This window comes from Amblyomma americanum, chromosome 1 (assembly GCF_052857255.1).
Source record: "Amblyomma americanum isolate KBUSLIRL-KWMA chromosome 1, ASM5285725v1, whole genome shotgun sequence".
In the NCBI taxonomy this organism is placed as follows: Eukaryota; Metazoa; Arthropoda; class Arachnida; order Ixodida; family Ixodidae; genus Amblyomma; species Amblyomma americanum.
This window is the reverse complement of record NC_135497.1, coordinates 87,166,738-87,183,824: the sequence shown is the minus strand read 5'-3', so window position 1 is coordinate 87,183,824 and position 17,087 is coordinate 87,166,738. Positions and strand designations below refer to the sequence as shown.

Sequence of the window (17,087 nt, the reverse complement as noted above, 5' to 3'; positions counted from 1 at the left end):
ATGTTCGCACGGGCGAGGGCTGGGTGACACCGATGCCAGATGGAGGACGCTCACGAGATTCGTTCCCACAAGGCTGCATTCTGCCGACAAAGTGTGATGCTGCGTGTGGGCATCCACGTGCTTCCAGTTACCCAAGCCTGGACCCCAGATCAGCTTTCTCCCGTGCTGGCATGGTGCTTGGACCATACGTGGTGCTTGCTATGCAGACACAGGCTAGCCAGCATTGCTAAGCAAAGAAGGACGGGGGTGTTGTGGGAGGGTTGTGCGGAGAAGCTTAGCTGCAAAGGATGGACGCCTGGCAAGTCTTCACAGCGCTTACTGCGGCACCACTAATAACAAATTTGCAAAGCACTTACAGTTGGCAGCGGGAAGAACTTTTTTTAATACACATATGAATTGAGAGAGCATGAAGCATAGTGGAGCGGGGGAACAGTTTTGGAAGAAATGTAAATGTCCGCTGAACAGCCAGTGGCTTAGGTAAGGAGTCGTTAGTACTGGACTGACCGAAACAGAACACTGCAACACCATCTAATGTCCATTATGAAAAACACTTCAATATGGCGATGCAAGGGACTTGTATTTTTTGCACCACACGATGCATTGAAGGATGCATAAACCATGATGAAATATAACTTTCAAATTAGATGTCCAGCACCTGCTGAATCTCGAATGGTCACAGCAGCCTTGTGGTGATAACAGAGTGGTTAGAGGCACTGAGTGGCAGCTAGGAGGTGTCTGTTTGAATCGCACTGAAACATATACCTTTCCACCTCTTATTTTCTCAAGTTTTCTTGTGGTGTGGATAGATGGACAAATATTTGCGGACAAGGAGAAGTGAAAATGTAGCCATTAAATTCTTTCTTGAATTAAAGTTAACATACCCCTGTGCTTACCATGGCCACAGAGACTGTTGGCTGCTTTCTAATTATATAAGAAGCCCTTCAACTGCCCTATTAATGTCTGCTCAACCGCTTGTGTAAAAGCGCTGGTTTTTATTTGTGCTGGTTATGATCAGCCATATTGCTTGAGGCTTCAATCTGAGTGTTATTGGAGACTGCATTGAATTTGTAGCCTTTCTGCTTTTCACTTTCAAGGTAAAGAGAAAAGGGAAGACTGACTACATTCTTTTTCTTCTAGGTACATGGCTAAGAACACTCAGCTGTTCAATCTCAATGACTATGCCGTGGCATCTCCAGACTACCAGCGAAAAGCCATTTGAAGTGCAAGCTTCTGCTGCCATACATCTTTAATTTCTTACTCCATCACTGTCCTCCTTTCTGCATTCCTTCGCAACTGCACCAAAGGAATCAAATACTTTTATATGACAGTTTTATTTTTTTTTGTCCCATAAGTTAAATATTTGGGGCAGTTTATTAATTTCCCCAGAACAATAATGCTGCTTGCATAAGTTATGCAAGCCAGAGTTCTGAGACTGTAATGCCTCGTTGTTCAGTTTTATTAAAGCATTCTTTAAGGCAAATCGAATGGTTGTCTTTACATGGAGTTGTACGTGTTCATTGTAAACAAGTTGTGATAATAAACATTGCGTGTTTTCACCCTTTTTATGTGGGTGTTTTCTCAGTTACATGTATTACATGACACACCACCCTGAAAGGCAAATTCGAAAATGAGCAATAACCCTTTATTAATGCATATTGCATGTGCCCAATGGGCAGGATATGTACACGAGTGAACTGCAAGCAGCCCTCTCTGGGGAAAAAGAGTGAACAGTGTCTGATAGCTTAATGCAGTAGCTCGGGGTGCGGCATGTATCGGATGCATGCTCATGTTCCCTCGGTATGCATGCGTAATACGTGTTGGCTGGTGTTAAGACGGGACCTGAGGCCCCCTCCCCCCAAAATCAAATTCAGTCCCACCCTCCCCTATTGAACTCTGTTTGGCTTTTCTTTAAGTGTGCACCCCCCCCCCCCCCCCCCCCCCCCCTACTGTACAAAACAGTCTCTTGGGCCCCTCCTGAAAAAAATTTCTGGCTCACAGCAATAATTTTAATTCACATTAGAGTAACACAAGCAGACACTGATATGTTGTGCCAAAACAGTGCTCAAAATGATATGCCTGGGATATCCTGTGTGGCATGTCCCAGTTTAGGACAATCACAGCATGTCCCTAACAAGTACAGTACATTGGGAGCTTTTGGGGTATCCCTGGGAGATATTAATTGCTAGATTAATCTGTAGTGTATAGGGTCGCTCTGCGTCCAGTCGGCCGGGAAGGCGAGCTTCCATGCCAGCTACACGCAGGCATTATTCAAGTACGCAACACGTTTCCCCAAACCGTGGCGCAGAGTCGTAGCCACGGCAGGTCCAGACGAAATTGGCAACGGCAGGGCACGCTAGGAAATAGTTTATTATCGTAACGCAAGGCAAAGCACAATGCGGAAGAATGTTCTGTCCGTAAAATAGGTGTTCAGTAGCTCACCAAGTCGACGTCGACCGCACTGGGTTCGTGGGCCGGCGGGCAGCGAAAGGGTTCCTCGGGGCACTCCGGTCAGGTCCGGCAGCGAGAGAGCGTTTCCCACCGCGAGTTCCTCCTTTTATCCCCTCTGGCATTGCCTCCCTAGCAACAAATCGTTGCCGTCATGCTCAGGCACGCAACCCTCTCCGCAGTAGGCAGCGCGATGCCATGACGTCACGTCAGTGCTGGGGCGGAAATGAGCAGAGTCGCAGGGGTGCCTTCTCTACGCATTCCTGGTGGCCAGCGCGCACGTGGAAGTCACGATCGCCGCTGGCGCAGGGGACGAGGGGGGTTACCAGTGTATCCCACAAGTGCAGTGTTCTAAAGAGGAAGTCTGTCTGTTGTTGGTTGTCTAGTTTTCGAGCCCCTTCAGATGCCAGTTACCCTTTCTACCGAAAAGAAAAAGAATCCTCACAGATAGTTTATGCACGTTTAGAGGGAGCTTAGTAGCCGCCGCGGTGGCTGAGTGGTTACGGTGCTCGGCTGCTGGCCCGAAAGACGCGGGTTCGATCCCAGCCGCGGCGGCCGAATTTCGATGGAGGCAAAATTCTAGAGGCCCATGTATTGTGTGATGTCAGTGCACGTTAAAGAACCCAAGGTGGTCGAAATTTCCGGAGACCTTCACTACGGCGTCCCTCATAGCCTGAGTCGCTTTGGGACGTTAAACCCCCATAAACCAAACCAGAAAGCTTAGTAACTTGTCTCGTGATAAATGTCTACTGTTTATTTTCTACATGTGTATATGACTGTGTCAAAAGTGTCGTGATGGCTAGAGAACTGTGACATGTTTATGACAAATGAAGAATGGAGACGCAGTTTACTATAACTTTGGCCAGGCAGGTAATTTTCTATAATACTGTGGATTGATCTCGGGGCAAATCTGATCATATTGGTCTAGGATTTCAAGTTCATAGTCAATAGCCTGCATGGTTGTATCGTCTAATACCACCAGGATTGTCGTAGCCACCTCGGTAGCTCGGTGGTTATGGCACTGGGCTGCTGACTGGAATGACGTGAGTTCTTCGATCCCGGCCGCAGCGATTGAATTTCGATGGAGGCGAAATTCTGGAGGCCTGTCTACTGTGGGATGCCGGTGCACGTTAAAGAACCATAGATGGTCGAAATTTCCGGAGCCCTTCACTACGGCGTCCCTCATAGCGTGAGTCACTTTGGCATTAAACCCTCATGAACCAAACCACAAGGATGTTGCATGCATCTGCTGTTCTATTCTATTCTATCTGTTCTCATTGAAGTGTACACTAGCAGAGGTTTCGATGTGTGCAGTATTATGGCCTTTTCTGATCTGACAGCAGTGGACACTGCTGCCTCACGGCTATGGGATACAAAGTGCATGGGTAATGTGCATTTATCTCTAAATATGTTCTCTATTTTAACCCATATAATGCTTAGCATCCTATATGTAGAACGCTTGCTTCAAACGTAATAGCTTCTTTCTGCTCAACGGCGCAAAGCATTGGCGTTGCGAGGTGTAGAGTCCGTTTCCTGGGCTATGCGAGTGGGGCAACAGGCCTCAAAAGCAAACCCGTTGAGCCGTATACTTTTGACAGGAAGGTGTACAACACTGCATATTTATAAACTGGTGTGCCTTGCACTTATGCTTCAAATACAAGCGCATTCGGTATATTTCATGATGTACAAGAAGTTAACCTAATTTCAGCGACGCCATTTTATAATTAGATAATGCGGGAAAGCCAACTCAACAAGCTTTCAAATGTGTTTTTGGCGTTCGATATTTTGAACCAAATTGCTGATTAAGAAAATTTAAAAACTGGTCATCCTTCCATGTTGAGGCCATAAGTTTTTCAGTATAACCTTGCCCCCTAAAATGAAAAAATTTAAAGCATTTATTAGTTATTAAATATAATATTCCAATTATCATCCATGACGTGCGTAATGTCCACCTTGCTTTACATCCAGTTCAATAGAACGCACCGAAATATCTCACAGTTTTTAGAATAAAAGTTGTGAAGGTTTATGACCCTGTGTATTGTATTCGTTATTGTTGATAATAATTTGTCTTTATTGCGCCGCGGACAAAGGTTTTCGTGTATTACTTTGAACGCGGTGTGAATACTATTAAGTTGCAGCGTGCTAAAGAGCTGCCAAGCAGATATGATGCTGTTCTCAAGCTTTTTTTTTTGCGTGCATTGTAGACTAGTAATACTGAAATTTAAAATAAAAGCATTACTGAACGAATGCTGCCTAGGTAGTAAAATTATTTTTCCTTTTTTATTCAGAAAAGAGTTTTCTGATTCTCAGCTTCAAGCATGGGCTCCATATGCGCGAAAGAGCGAGCGACGCGACAAGGCGGCACGGCGACGCTCGCTCCGTCGCTTGTGGGCAACCTCCATGCAAGCGAAGGCGGCAGGCGACGCGAACCCACGACGTGCTCAGCGGACTCCGTGCTTTGCGCACTCAAGCTTAGAAACACGCCCGTAACCTGTTCTTTCTCTTAAAATTTTGTGAGTGTGCCTCAAAGTCAGGGCCGAAGGAATATTTCCTCTACGGCAGCGGTGTAGCGGCAGTGGAGATAACCAACGGCGTGCTTGCGGAGACGAAGTCACATCACGGGTTCACGGGGGAGGTATGCTTTCGTTCGGTGCCTGTGCACTCCGGCTTAGTAAAAACACTCCCATAAACTGTCACCGCAATCTGACTGTAAGTGAGCAAACTATAATATACCAGTGAGAATGCGCGCCGCGAGTGTTTCTGCACGTATATACAGTTGGAGCGCAGCGGCACGGTGGATCGAGCGCCTGTACCCGCGGCTCGACACGCATCTCTCCCTGCAGTACGCCCGCTCGCGTAGTCCGCTAAAAATGCTATTAGCCCTCCGCAACCAACAAGTAGATTGTTTTAATTACTTAAATCATGCGGGTCTGCCTCTCAGCTACAAAAATATTTTCTCGACGGTGGCAATGACCCAAGACGACGCGCTGGTAGGGTTTCGTGAGATGTACCCGTGAGAAACCATGGACAAACTGGAAACGGCTTTGTGGGGCTCTGATTGGCCAGTCGTGTGGGGGACTTCCGGGCGACGAGCGAAATTTACTGTTGGCGCGGTAACTATTGCCATTTTACAGTGAAAGCTGTAATAGCTCAGAGCCAAACATAGGGGGTACGACACTGGAGTCGATGTCGCAGCTGCGCGTAACGCGCGTTTCACGTGGAAAAAAATAAGGAAGCCTGGTGTGGCGGCAGCCGAGAGTCTCAGTATATTGTATTATTCGAATTCTAAAGCCTCCGTTGGTTTTAAGAAAAGTAAAGGTACCTAACTGCCTCACAGTGCGATTGAGGTGTACACTGACCCAGTAAGCCAGTTGTGTCTTATTTTCCTCAAAACCAACGGATGGTTTAGACTGTGAATAAAATGATACTGGAACTAGACTAATTTTCTTCATGCAAGTGGGCCCTGGAGTTCGTGAAGTGTGCCAGGAACGCGGTCGAACGGAAGACCGCAATCGGAAGAAGGCGTAGTATACACGTGAGCATAGAGACGCCGAAACGGGCCTGTGAAACTTAATCAGCTCTCGCTGATTGATGCGCTAAGCCGGAAAGCTTAGGCCTACTAATTGTTTGCCTCCGGATTACTGCACATCATTTACGACTAATGAAAGCAGGGATTAGAATGAACCAGATTACACCCACTTGCCTAGAAGTGTGCCCTTCGGGCGGAAATCGCCGAGAACGACAACAACCGTGGTGTGCGGAAGGAAGCGAGAATAGGCATTACTCGGTGGGTAAGTCGTCATCTAGTCAGATTCCTGATAAGTGTGCCCGCGGGGTCTTCGTGCTAATATTTCCAATCCTGTCGACGTGTTCGAACAGTTTATTGATGACGACAAAGTCGGTGAGACGTTGCTCCAGGCAGAAAGGTGAAAAGACAGTCGTTGATGAACCCAACTTTATCTTCAAGTATAATGCAAATATGGGCGGCGTAGACCGGATGAACTGAAATATAGCGAAGTACCGAATTCCCATCCGAGTAAAGCAATGGTACACTCCTCACTCATTACTTGCCTCCTTTACGTAACAGTGAACAAAGCGCTGATTTTGCGCAAGCATGCAGGGGGAAACTTAGGTCATCCTGGTTTTCGGAGTGACCTTATCTGTTACATCGCAAAGTATGGATCGAATCCCTCACGTTGGAGGCCCATTGTACCATGCAGAAGACCGCAACTCTGTGCGAAAAGTGAGATGTTGAAGTGCACGTCCGGTGTTTCCAGGTGTTCCATACCCGTAAGCAGTATATTTGGGAAGGTCCGTGAAAGTGATTTCCTATATTCTCACATGCATGAAAATATCGGTGATGTTTGCTGAAATTTTTTGTTGAATTTTGTCAAAAAATAATTTTAATTCGTATTCTTACTCTCAGTTTCGGCATTATATGGGCTAAGTAAACATGGGCTTCACACGCAGCTCCCTATGATGTCCCTGCAGGCTCCTGGATTTGCATCTTACGTATTAAGGGAAGTGCTTTGAAGGCCATGCATGTGGCTTGGAACATTCATCTTGCTTCAGTAGGCTGAGAGGCTTTATTTTTTAAGGGTCACTGAGGACAATTTGAAGCCGGCCTGGCCTGTTTTGGTAGATTACCGCTTTCTGAGAGCAAAGACGCAACTTTAAATCAGCACGAAGCTTTGATAAGCTAGAAAAGGCCAAAAAATAAAATGCAGGTGTCGCTACCACTGACCAGTTTTACAAATTTTCGGCATCGACGGTTTTTTTTTTTTTAGGTGCAGATTCCAGAGGCTTATGGCAACTCCACAATTAGCATCAGTACGTTGACCAGGGAGTACTTTTTTGGTGTAGAAGTCGCAAGTTTGAATCGAGTGATGGGGGTAGTGGTGCTGGTGGCGGTGGTAAAAGCTTTATTTGGTGCACTGGGATGGGTTTTAGGGGCGAGTGGACGGTTTCGCCCCTCCCTTGCTTGGGTGGTAGTCCTTATTCGGGGACACCGTTGGTCGTAGCCGCCGCGCGGGAATTTTCTAAATGTAATTTTCTCCAGATTAAATCTCTCTTTTGTTGCTTGGCAATTGTCAGCATAACCAGGAAGAGCCATACAATCAATTTATTAACTACAAAAATGATATGGAGCTGTCCTCAATGTCACTTGAGTGCGGTGTGAGCACGAGAATAGCACAGATGTTTGTCAGTCTTCTTTATTCGAAACAGTTTCATACAAATTGCCTTGGGAGGCATAGCAAAAATCCCATTGAAAACCACTCACTTCCCCTTCAGTCATATTATCAAAGCTGAAAAAGTGTAACACAGCTAAACCTCGATGTAATGAAGAATTTTAGTATTAAAACTTCGTGTCCATAGGACAGGTTCAATGTAACGATGTAAACTTTGTCACTTTCAACGCAACGAAATTTCAGTGTTTGCTCGTGCGGGCTGAGTGGCTGCTGCGTCGAGGGCTATTGGGGCCCCGGACAGAGGGCCCCGCTCCCAGTACCGCAACATGTACCCCCAACCCTTAAGTAATAAATGTTTTTTTACGCACACGCTGCGCGGAGTGCGTGACGAAGCGTGCGTTTTAGGGTGCCTCAGTGAAGCTTCCTGCCTGCCGTGCCATTCGGGGAATGCAGTACGTGACGTCAAGGCTGGCACGAGCGTCGGCACAGTCTGGGCAGCCTGCAGCTCTCACTATCTTGCCTAAAAATCAGCGCCTTGTTTATCACGTTTATTGATCCCCGAAATTCGTTGAAAGTACTGGAAGGGTCAGTGCCGTGGACGCGCCCTGTCTCTCTCAACCGCCGACTAGTATGCGCACTAGGGCATTATGATGGAGCGAACTTGCTACACATTTAGGCTAAGCGCATGCTCAAAAGGCATGCACAGCTGGGGACATCGTCCTAGCTGTTCCTCCTTCTAGACTTTGGATCAACCGGCACCATGCGCGCACGCGTCTCGAACTAATCTGCCTGAATGACGAGTGGGTGAAATGGTTTTGTTCGCGTTTTATGTGCCGAAGTTTCGCTTTGTAGCGACCAGCGGGAATTAAAATAAAAAAAATCAGAGGGCACTTAAGGCTACTTAGGTGCTGTGAAGGCGACAGCATAATTAGTGTGTCATCGTGAGCGTTCGACCTCGCCGCAGGTCGCGCACTGAGAAATGAAACGAAGACACGCCTCCGAACGCTGATTTCACAAGCGCCGAGTCCACAAAGGTCCGAGTGAAACACTCGGTTTGAATACCTGTCGCGAGCTGGCCTCCAACATGACTATTGGTGAATTCCAATCGCAGGCCCGGAGTGGTCTGCACGCTCTGTGACAGAGCGCCTGAATCCGGCGCAGAGCGCGCGACCTGAAATTGCGATTGGAGTACACTTGCTCTGGCCAGAGCATGCAGGCCAGAGCATGTAGGGCGCCGCTATCGCCGCTGAAAAAGAACGTCACGCAAACTTCCGGTCGGATCCGCCGATTTCGGCGGAGCAGTCCCGACTGCTCCACGGAGCAATCTCGGCTCTGCAACCGCTCCCTGTCTACGGTTGGAAGACGCGATCCGTGCCTCAGATCTGCGTTTGGAATACAGTTGCTCCGAAAAGAGCAGGAAACGCTGCTCCAGAAGTGCTCCAGCTCTGCGATTGAGACGTATGCTATACGATGATAGAAACGAATGAGCAGCGCTGACAGGACGGAAGAGAACACAGACATGCGCTGACTAGCAACTGAATGGTTTATTTCGACAGGGAAAAAGTCGCCGCTGCTTGTTTCCCAAGCCATCTTGTCTCGCTTTGACGGCAACGCGCTATGCCGTGCCGCTCCGACACCGACCTCTGACGTCACCATGCAAGCGAAGAAATATATGGCTACCCTAGAGTGACTCACGATCCAGTACGTAACGGCAGTTTCGAATGTTTTGGGTCCTGTTTGAGATGGACTTTTACACCATTTGAGGACGTCCTCAAGACGTTTGGCATTTTCTGGGAAGTGTTATCCAGGTGGACTTGGAAGAAGCAGACGAAGGTATAGCGTCGACAGAATATATATGGGAGCTCTTGTATGAAGGAAATATTGGTGACGTAGTCCTCACCGCGGAGCGTGAAATGTATACTCCTGCAATAGGTTACTCGTTAGCATCGACATATGGCAGCAAGTTCTTGCGGTGGTTGTGAAAACAGGCGCACATTTCTCGGGAAACCGGGCATGGCCCATGGAGACGCTTATGTTTAAATCCGGTCGGAAAGTTACTGCCGCGAAGAATTTTCCGTCGTCCCTAGAGTTCACACCGATGAACTGAACCCGTAACCGTCGGCACCTAACATGCAATGCCGCGTGCACAGCCTGGTGTACAAATCGGGCCCCGGCAGCTGCCAGAACAACGTCGAAATAAAAGTGGAGAACTGGCAGCTTCTAATAATAAAATTCGTCGCTGTTTTGTTAAAACGAAGCCATGGCGCTCGGGTGCCGGTTAGAATGTTATCCAGGTTGCTTTGAAAGAAACAGCAGGAAGCAGTATACGAAGATAACCTCAAAGGGATACATGGACTTTTGTAGGAGCATCACACGATTGATTGTGCTGGGGAGTGCCAAATACGTCATGACAATAAAAAACACCCAGAGTGAATTGTGTGTAGTGTGTGTAGTTAAAACGGTGCAGTCGCCATTGTCACCAGCGATTGTACAGGAGTAGTGAGCCTCTCACAGCGTTATTTATAATGGGCATCAGGACCAGAAGCATTACAGAGGGAAATGGTACGTGAACACACGAGCGCGTGAGGAAGTTAAATTGCACTTCCGCATAGCCTCACACACGAGTGACGTCAAAATTATTGCGCACCTGCAAGAAACGCAAAAGCCATAGCAGCTCCCCGCGTTGTCTGCGCCTGCTCGTTTCTCCGTTAGTGCCCAGCACATTCCTCATACTTGTTTACCTTAGGAATGGGCGGCCCTGTGCAAATGGAGAAAATAAAATACGGTAGTCGCGCAAACATTAAACAGCACCAGAATACATACAATGCTAGCTTCCGTTTCGCTGAGCTGTTCATAACTCATACCATAGATTTCAGGCGGAAGGTGGGGAGCGCCTCCAACAGCATGGCAATAAAAAGCATCCAGAGTGCATTGTGTTGGGTGAATCACGTGAGGTGCGAGGCGAAAATTACTAGGAGAAACAGCATCGAATGAGCCAGCGGCGATGATCAGTAAGGCGTACGTATACAGGGCGCTCCCCTTACGATAAGGTGGTCGAAGAAATAAACAGCACTTTTCAGGAGCTAAGCAAACTTAAAAACAACGCTAATTAGAGAGTTTTAGTTTCACGTACGTAGAGGGTTCACGTACGCAAACGTGAGAAGTCTACGTAGCCTGCACGTAGGTCGTTTGAAACCCTTATAGTTACACGTACGCGAAGCACGCTGCGCGTTACGCCTAGCGCCATCTACTAAGAAACACAGACACTGGTTGCAGCCTAAATCATCCAAGACAAGTCTGTAAGCCAAGCCATACATAGCGAGACCGTTGCTATGATGACGACCAACGCTACTTCGTCAGGCTTAACAGCTGAAAAATCGCCATTCTGTCTGAAAAACAAAAGCTGTTTGTCGCTTGAAACCTTATGCGAGGGTAAGAATGGGCAAATCGAAGGCGAATGCAACAGTTTACAACACGATATCACGTCGAAGGATTAGAGACGAAACTGTTATCGCTGTAAAGCGGCGGGTAGGGCGCCGCCACGTTTGTCAACGCTACGTACGCGAGCGACGCAAAGACCGCAACGTAAAAATCCGAATCTCACTTACGTACGTGAGGCTCGCGCATACCCTTTGCGTTCTGCGCATGCGCACTGGTCACCCGTAAGAGCTCTACGTACGTGAAGCCTCTACGTACGTGAAGCTAAAACTCTCTATTAGTTAGCCAACCAACTAAGTCTTACTAATTAATATATTTTGATAAGCGCAGCCTACTGACTGAAGCCAACGGCGGGTTCGTAGCCGCTAAGGAGACGATGTGATGTCAGTGTTTAAAACGAAGAAAAAGACTCTCAGTAGAGGAAATCTTGTTTTTTTTTTTTGCACAATACCAAAACACACCTACGGTGCAAGCATAGCGTCTGCTGGTGACGTGTTGGAATGCTTCCGGCGCTCATTTCTAACCGTCTAAATAATGTGCATGGGGCGGCGCGGCATGCACATTATTTTCTTTCGTCGCTTGAAGAGAAAGGATAGCCTTCGATTTTGTGCAGAAGAAAGGACGACACTTGCTCGCGCTGCAGCCGTTTTTTTTTCTTCGTTTCTATCCGCGAATTCGACTAATAACTCTCCCCTGCTATTTCTAGAGCCTATCCCATAGTCACCTACCGCGTCTTATATATATTTACGGATCATGAATACCTTCTTCCGCAAACGAAAAAAACAGGAAGTGGACCTGGAAGAGCCCCAATGGTGAAACTAAAAATGAAATCGACTTCATACTATGCGCTAAACCTGGCATCATTCAGGATGTGGCCGTCCTCGGAAAGGTGCGTTGTAGCGACCACAGAATGGTAAGGTCTAGAATTAGCTTAGACTTGAAGAGGGAACGGAAGAAGCTAGTGAAGAGGAAGACCATTAACGAGTTAGCCGTAAGAGGGAAAGCACAGGAGTTTAGGATAGCGCTGCAAAACAGATATTCGGCTTTAACTGAGGAAGGCGATCTTGATGTTCATTCAATACACGATAATCTGACATCAATAATTACGGAGTGCGCAGTAGAAGTAGGCGGTAGGACAGTTCGAAAGGATACCGTGAAGCTATCTCAGGTGACGAAAGATCTGATTAAGAAGCGCCAAAGCATGAGGGCGTCTAACCCTACCGATAGAATAGAACTAACGGAGCTATCAAAGTTAATAAGTAAGCGCAAGATAGACGACATAAGGAAGTTTAATATGGAGAAAATCGAGCATGCTCTAAAGAACGGAGGTAGCGTAAAGGCAGTGAAGAGGAAACTAGGCATAGGTAAAAACCAGATGTATGCATTAAGAGACAAGCAGGGCAATGTCATTAGCAATATGAATAAGATAGTTAACGTAGCCGAAGAGTTCTACACAGACCTGTACAGTAGTCAATGTAATCAGAGCGTTAATGTGAAAGACAGCAGTGCACAGCAATGCGTCATCCCGCCAGTAACGAAAGATGAAGTAAAGAAAGCCTTAGAAGCAATGAAAAAGGGAAAAGCAGCTGGGGAGGATCAGGTAACAGCAGATCTGTTGAAGGATGGAGGGGACATCGTGCTAGAAAAACTAGCCAGCCTGTATACGCAATGCCTTATATGACCTCGACTGTACCAGAAGCTTGGAAGAATGCAAACATTATTTTAATTCATAAGAAGGGAGACGCCAAGGACTTGAAAAATTACAGGCCGATAAGCTTGCTATCCGTTGCCTACAAAGTATTTACTAAGGTAATCGCTAATAGAATCAGGGCAACGTTAGACTTTAATCAACCAAATGATCAGGCAGGCTTTCGTAAAGGATATTCCACAATAGATCATATTCACACTATCAATCAGGTGATAGAGAAATGCGCAGAATATAACCACCCTCTATATATAGCTTTCCTTGATTACGAGAAAGCATTCGACTCAGTAGAAACCTCAGCAGTCATACAGGCATTGCGTAATCAGGGGGTAGAAGAGCCTTACGTCAAAATACTGGAAGATATATATAGCAACTGCACAGCTACTATAGTCCTCCATAAAGTCAGCAATAAAATTCCATTAAGGAAGGGCGTCAGGCAAGGAGACACGATCTCGCCAATGCTGTTCACCGCATGTTTACAGGAGGTATTTCGAGGCCTGAATTGGGAACAGTTGGGAATAAGAATAAATGGAGAATACCTAAATAATCTGAGATTTGCTGATGACATTGCCTTGCTGAGTCACTCAGGAGGTGAACTGAAAATCATGATCAATGAGTTAGACAGGCAGAGCAGATCGATGGGTCTAAAAATTAACATGTAGAAAACGAAGGTAATGTTCAACAGCCTAGCAAGGGAACAACAGTTCACAACTGGAAGCGAGAGCCTGGAAGTTGTGACGGAATACGTCTACTTAGGGCAGGTAGTGACAGCTGATCCGGATCATGAGAGGGAGATAACTAGAAGGATAAGAATGGGGTGGAGCGCATATGGCAAATTCTCGCAGATCATGAGTGGCAGTTTACCAATTTCCCTCAAGAGGAAAGTGTACAACAGCTTAATCTTACCGGTACTCACCTACGGGGCAGAAACGTGGAGGCTAACGAAAAGAGTTCAGCTTAAGTTAAGGACAACGCACCGAGCCATGGAAAGAAAAATGATAGGTGTAACGTTAAAAGACCGGAAGCGGGCAGAGTGGGTGATGGAACAAACACGGGTTAATGACATCCTAGTCGAAATCAAAAGAAAGAAATGGGCTTGGGCAGAGCATGTAATGCGAAGGCAAGATAACCGCTGGTCCTTAAGGGTAACGGAGTGGATTCCAAGAGAGGGCAAACATAGCAGAGGTCGGCAGAAGGTTAGGTGGGCGAATGAGATTAGGAAGTTTGCGGGGGATATGGTGGCCGCAGCTGGCAAAGGACAGGGTTAATTGGAGAGACATGGGAGAGGCCTTTGCCCTGCAGTGAGTGTAGTAAGGCTGATGATATATATATATATATATATATATATATATATATATATATATATATATATATATATATATATATATATAGAATCAGCCTTTTTATTAGTATAGTCTGGTGGTTAAGGTCAATGGCGAGTCCATAACTATACGGACAAGAGGGCGTCATATATATATATATATATATATATATATATATATATATATATATAGACTCGCCATTGACCTTAACCACCAGACAATACTAATAAAAAGGCTGATTCTTAATTTTTAGTTAATTACCTGGGCAATTAGCATGATTTACAAAATTACCGATGTACACCGCTGCTGACAGTTTGTGTCTGAACATATTTTTTTTTCGTCACTCTATATTGCTAGGAGTTTTTGAAAGTGTTCGCTAAACACCCGGTCGCGGCGATTTTCCGGGCGGTACAGAGTTGCGTGCCGAAGCCCCGAAGCCAACCACCTCCACGTGGGGTGTGCTTGCAGGCGAGCCATGCAAGGGACGATGGGGGGCCTGAGATCTAGGGCGGAGCAGTGAGAGACCAACCGGTTTCTGGTGTTGACTGCGGCATTGATTGCAACGGAGAGCGGGCGCGCATCGAGGCACCCTACTTGCAACTACATCACCCCCTTTACCTGAAGCCCCCTCTGCCCCCTCTCTTCACCGTCCCTGGCCTTCCTGAGCGATAGTGCCTGCTTGTGAGAGGGTGGGAGCGAAGATTGGCGTGTCCTTCGCTTTTGGACAGGGGGGGGGGGGGGGATGGCGCTGGGTGGACACGCGCCGAACTAGGAGGCACGTGTGGGGAAACTGCAAAAAAAAAAAAAGCGCGGTGGGACAGTGGCCATCGGACAGTGCGCAGAATTGAGGAGCTCGTGCGGATTAAAGCGCCAATTCGGCTCCGCTGAAGGGGCTGCTGTTGACAAGTGACAACCTCTGAGAGAAATGTATTTTAGCAAATAAATTATATGTTCAATTTGTGCTGTAAGCTTCCTCAAATCGGCTAGTTGGTTTCCCATGCTCCACTTCACCATGCTCCACTTCATGCGTGCGCGCACACACACACACACACGCACACGCACGCACGCACGCACGCACACACACACACACGCACGCACGCACGCACGCACGCGCGCGCGCGCGGACGGACGCACGGACGGACAGTAAAAGACACCACCATTGCGCTGACCGCAACAAGCGTCCACACGCCACACGCTTCGAAATGCGCCTGTCAATTTCAGACGTAGGAGCAAGCTTCGACACTTGCCGCATCATCGCCAGTTGTTCAGCTGCAGGCTCCTTAGGCTCCGCAGTGAACTTTGGCCCGCAGCTGCGAACTTTTTGAACCTCTGTTGTGATGTCTTTCTGTCCGCCCTTGTTTGTATTGTGTGCGTTGTGGTGAAGTGAGGCTTCCAAAGTCTCCGGTCTCATCTTGTGGGGTCGCGGTGAGCACATTTGTTCCTGCTATATGTCCCCACGATCGAGTCAGTAAGATAGCGGAGGTTACTACATTAATGTGTGTTGCTAGCAGTAATGCCTCCATGTCGTACATTTTCCTCGCGCTAACTAATGACGCTATGCGCGGACACTGCGACATTTCCTTTGAATTTTCAAGACACCAAGCAGAAAGTGGCGGGAAGGGAAATATCTTTATGAATTTATTATACAAACTAGCCTTCCAAGGAGGTGATTTTTTTATTTATGTGTATGTGCTTGAAGGCTTGAAGGGATGATGTCTGAGAGGTCTCAAAAATACCACAAAAAAATGCGTCTGCGTGGACATGAACAGCGTGGGGAGACATATTCAATACCCCATACACAATACACTGGAACGGGAGGTGGAACGTACGACTCCCCTGTGCCCCGTTTCCAAGGCAGTATAATGCTTACGCCTTGACAGAAACAACGATCTTTTTTTTTCTGCCCCCATAAAAAAATTTTCCGCTCTCTCGCGCTTGCTCGTTTGGTCTAAAGCGTTGCGCTACACTGCCCAGCTGTCATCCAGTGCGGTGGTCCAGAACTTCCGCACCTTTAAATGCAGTCTTGCAGTGCGCGAAACTTGCTCTGCAACGGCTGTGCCCTTTCACGCAGCGCTGCACCCTTGGCCGCTTGTAATGGAAGCGAACAGCTGGTAAAGCTTCCGTGTGCCTGGTTGCGTAACCTTTGAATTGAAGCCCGCTATATGTCGGCCTCTGCTTACTTATTTACAGAACATTTTAAAGTTACACCGAAATAACGAATACACGGAAGAAATTTTGCCGCCCGCTTAACTACCAGCAGTATTTCGACCAGGAATAAAAATTATTCTACAAACTTTCAGCTCATCGTCAGCACTCTCGAGGGCCAAGAGACAAGCGTACAAAGTGCAGCGACAATACGGAGGTAACTTGGCTCGTTTACGTTGACACGAAGGGCGAGATGGCACACGCGCTGGTGATTTCAGCCGTGAGAAGCCTTGTTCTACAGCAGCCGTCGATATGTCGCGTCATCGTTTTCACACGACGCGAAATGTAATAGCTTTTCTGGTCACGCCTACGCTATTCAGTGACGTCGCCGCCGAATTTTGTTATTCTACCGCAACAGATAGGAGTCATCGTGAGCAGTGGCTGCACTGAATTTGGATTTTGGGTTTGCATTTGGATATGTAGCTTTCCTTTTGCATCGGTTTCAGCGATTGGTGTTGCTGGCGATGCACCGCAGAAAATCAGTGCGTTTCACGTCCCAAAGCTGCCCTTGCGCAATGAGATAAACAATGGAGGGCTCTAGGTTGAGTTCGACCACCACGGGTTCTTTACCGTGCACTGACAACGCACAGCACACGAGCGTGTTCGCATTTCGCTTGCGTCCGTGTGTGGCCGACGTTTCAGGCATTCGATCACACGACCTTGGGTGGCAGTGAAAAACCCTGTGGCGGTAGTGTGGTGCACTCTTGCTGGGGCAGAGAGAGAGTGAGGCAGAGAAGAAAGAGTGTGCTGCCCGTGCACTCTCCTCCTCCCAACGAGCTCGGC

General features: G+C 47.4%; 1 protein-coding gene across 2 annotated transcripts in view; it reads left to right on the top strand.

The window, feature by feature from the left end:
• Positions 1–1,563, top strand: part of LOC144113167 (mortality factor 4-like protein 1) — a 39,868-nt gene extending 38,305 nt beyond the window's left edge. For both annotated transcript variants that reach the window (XM_077646094.1, XM_077646095.1), the window contains one exon: positions 1,138–1,563. In XM_077646094.1, coding sequence (XP_077502220.1) covers positions 1,138–1,219 — 82 coding nt within the window. In that variant the 3' untranslated portion in view covers positions 1,220–1,563. The remainder of the gene's footprint in view (positions 1–1,137) is intronic.
• Positions 1,564–17,087: the final 15,524 nt, after the last annotated feature.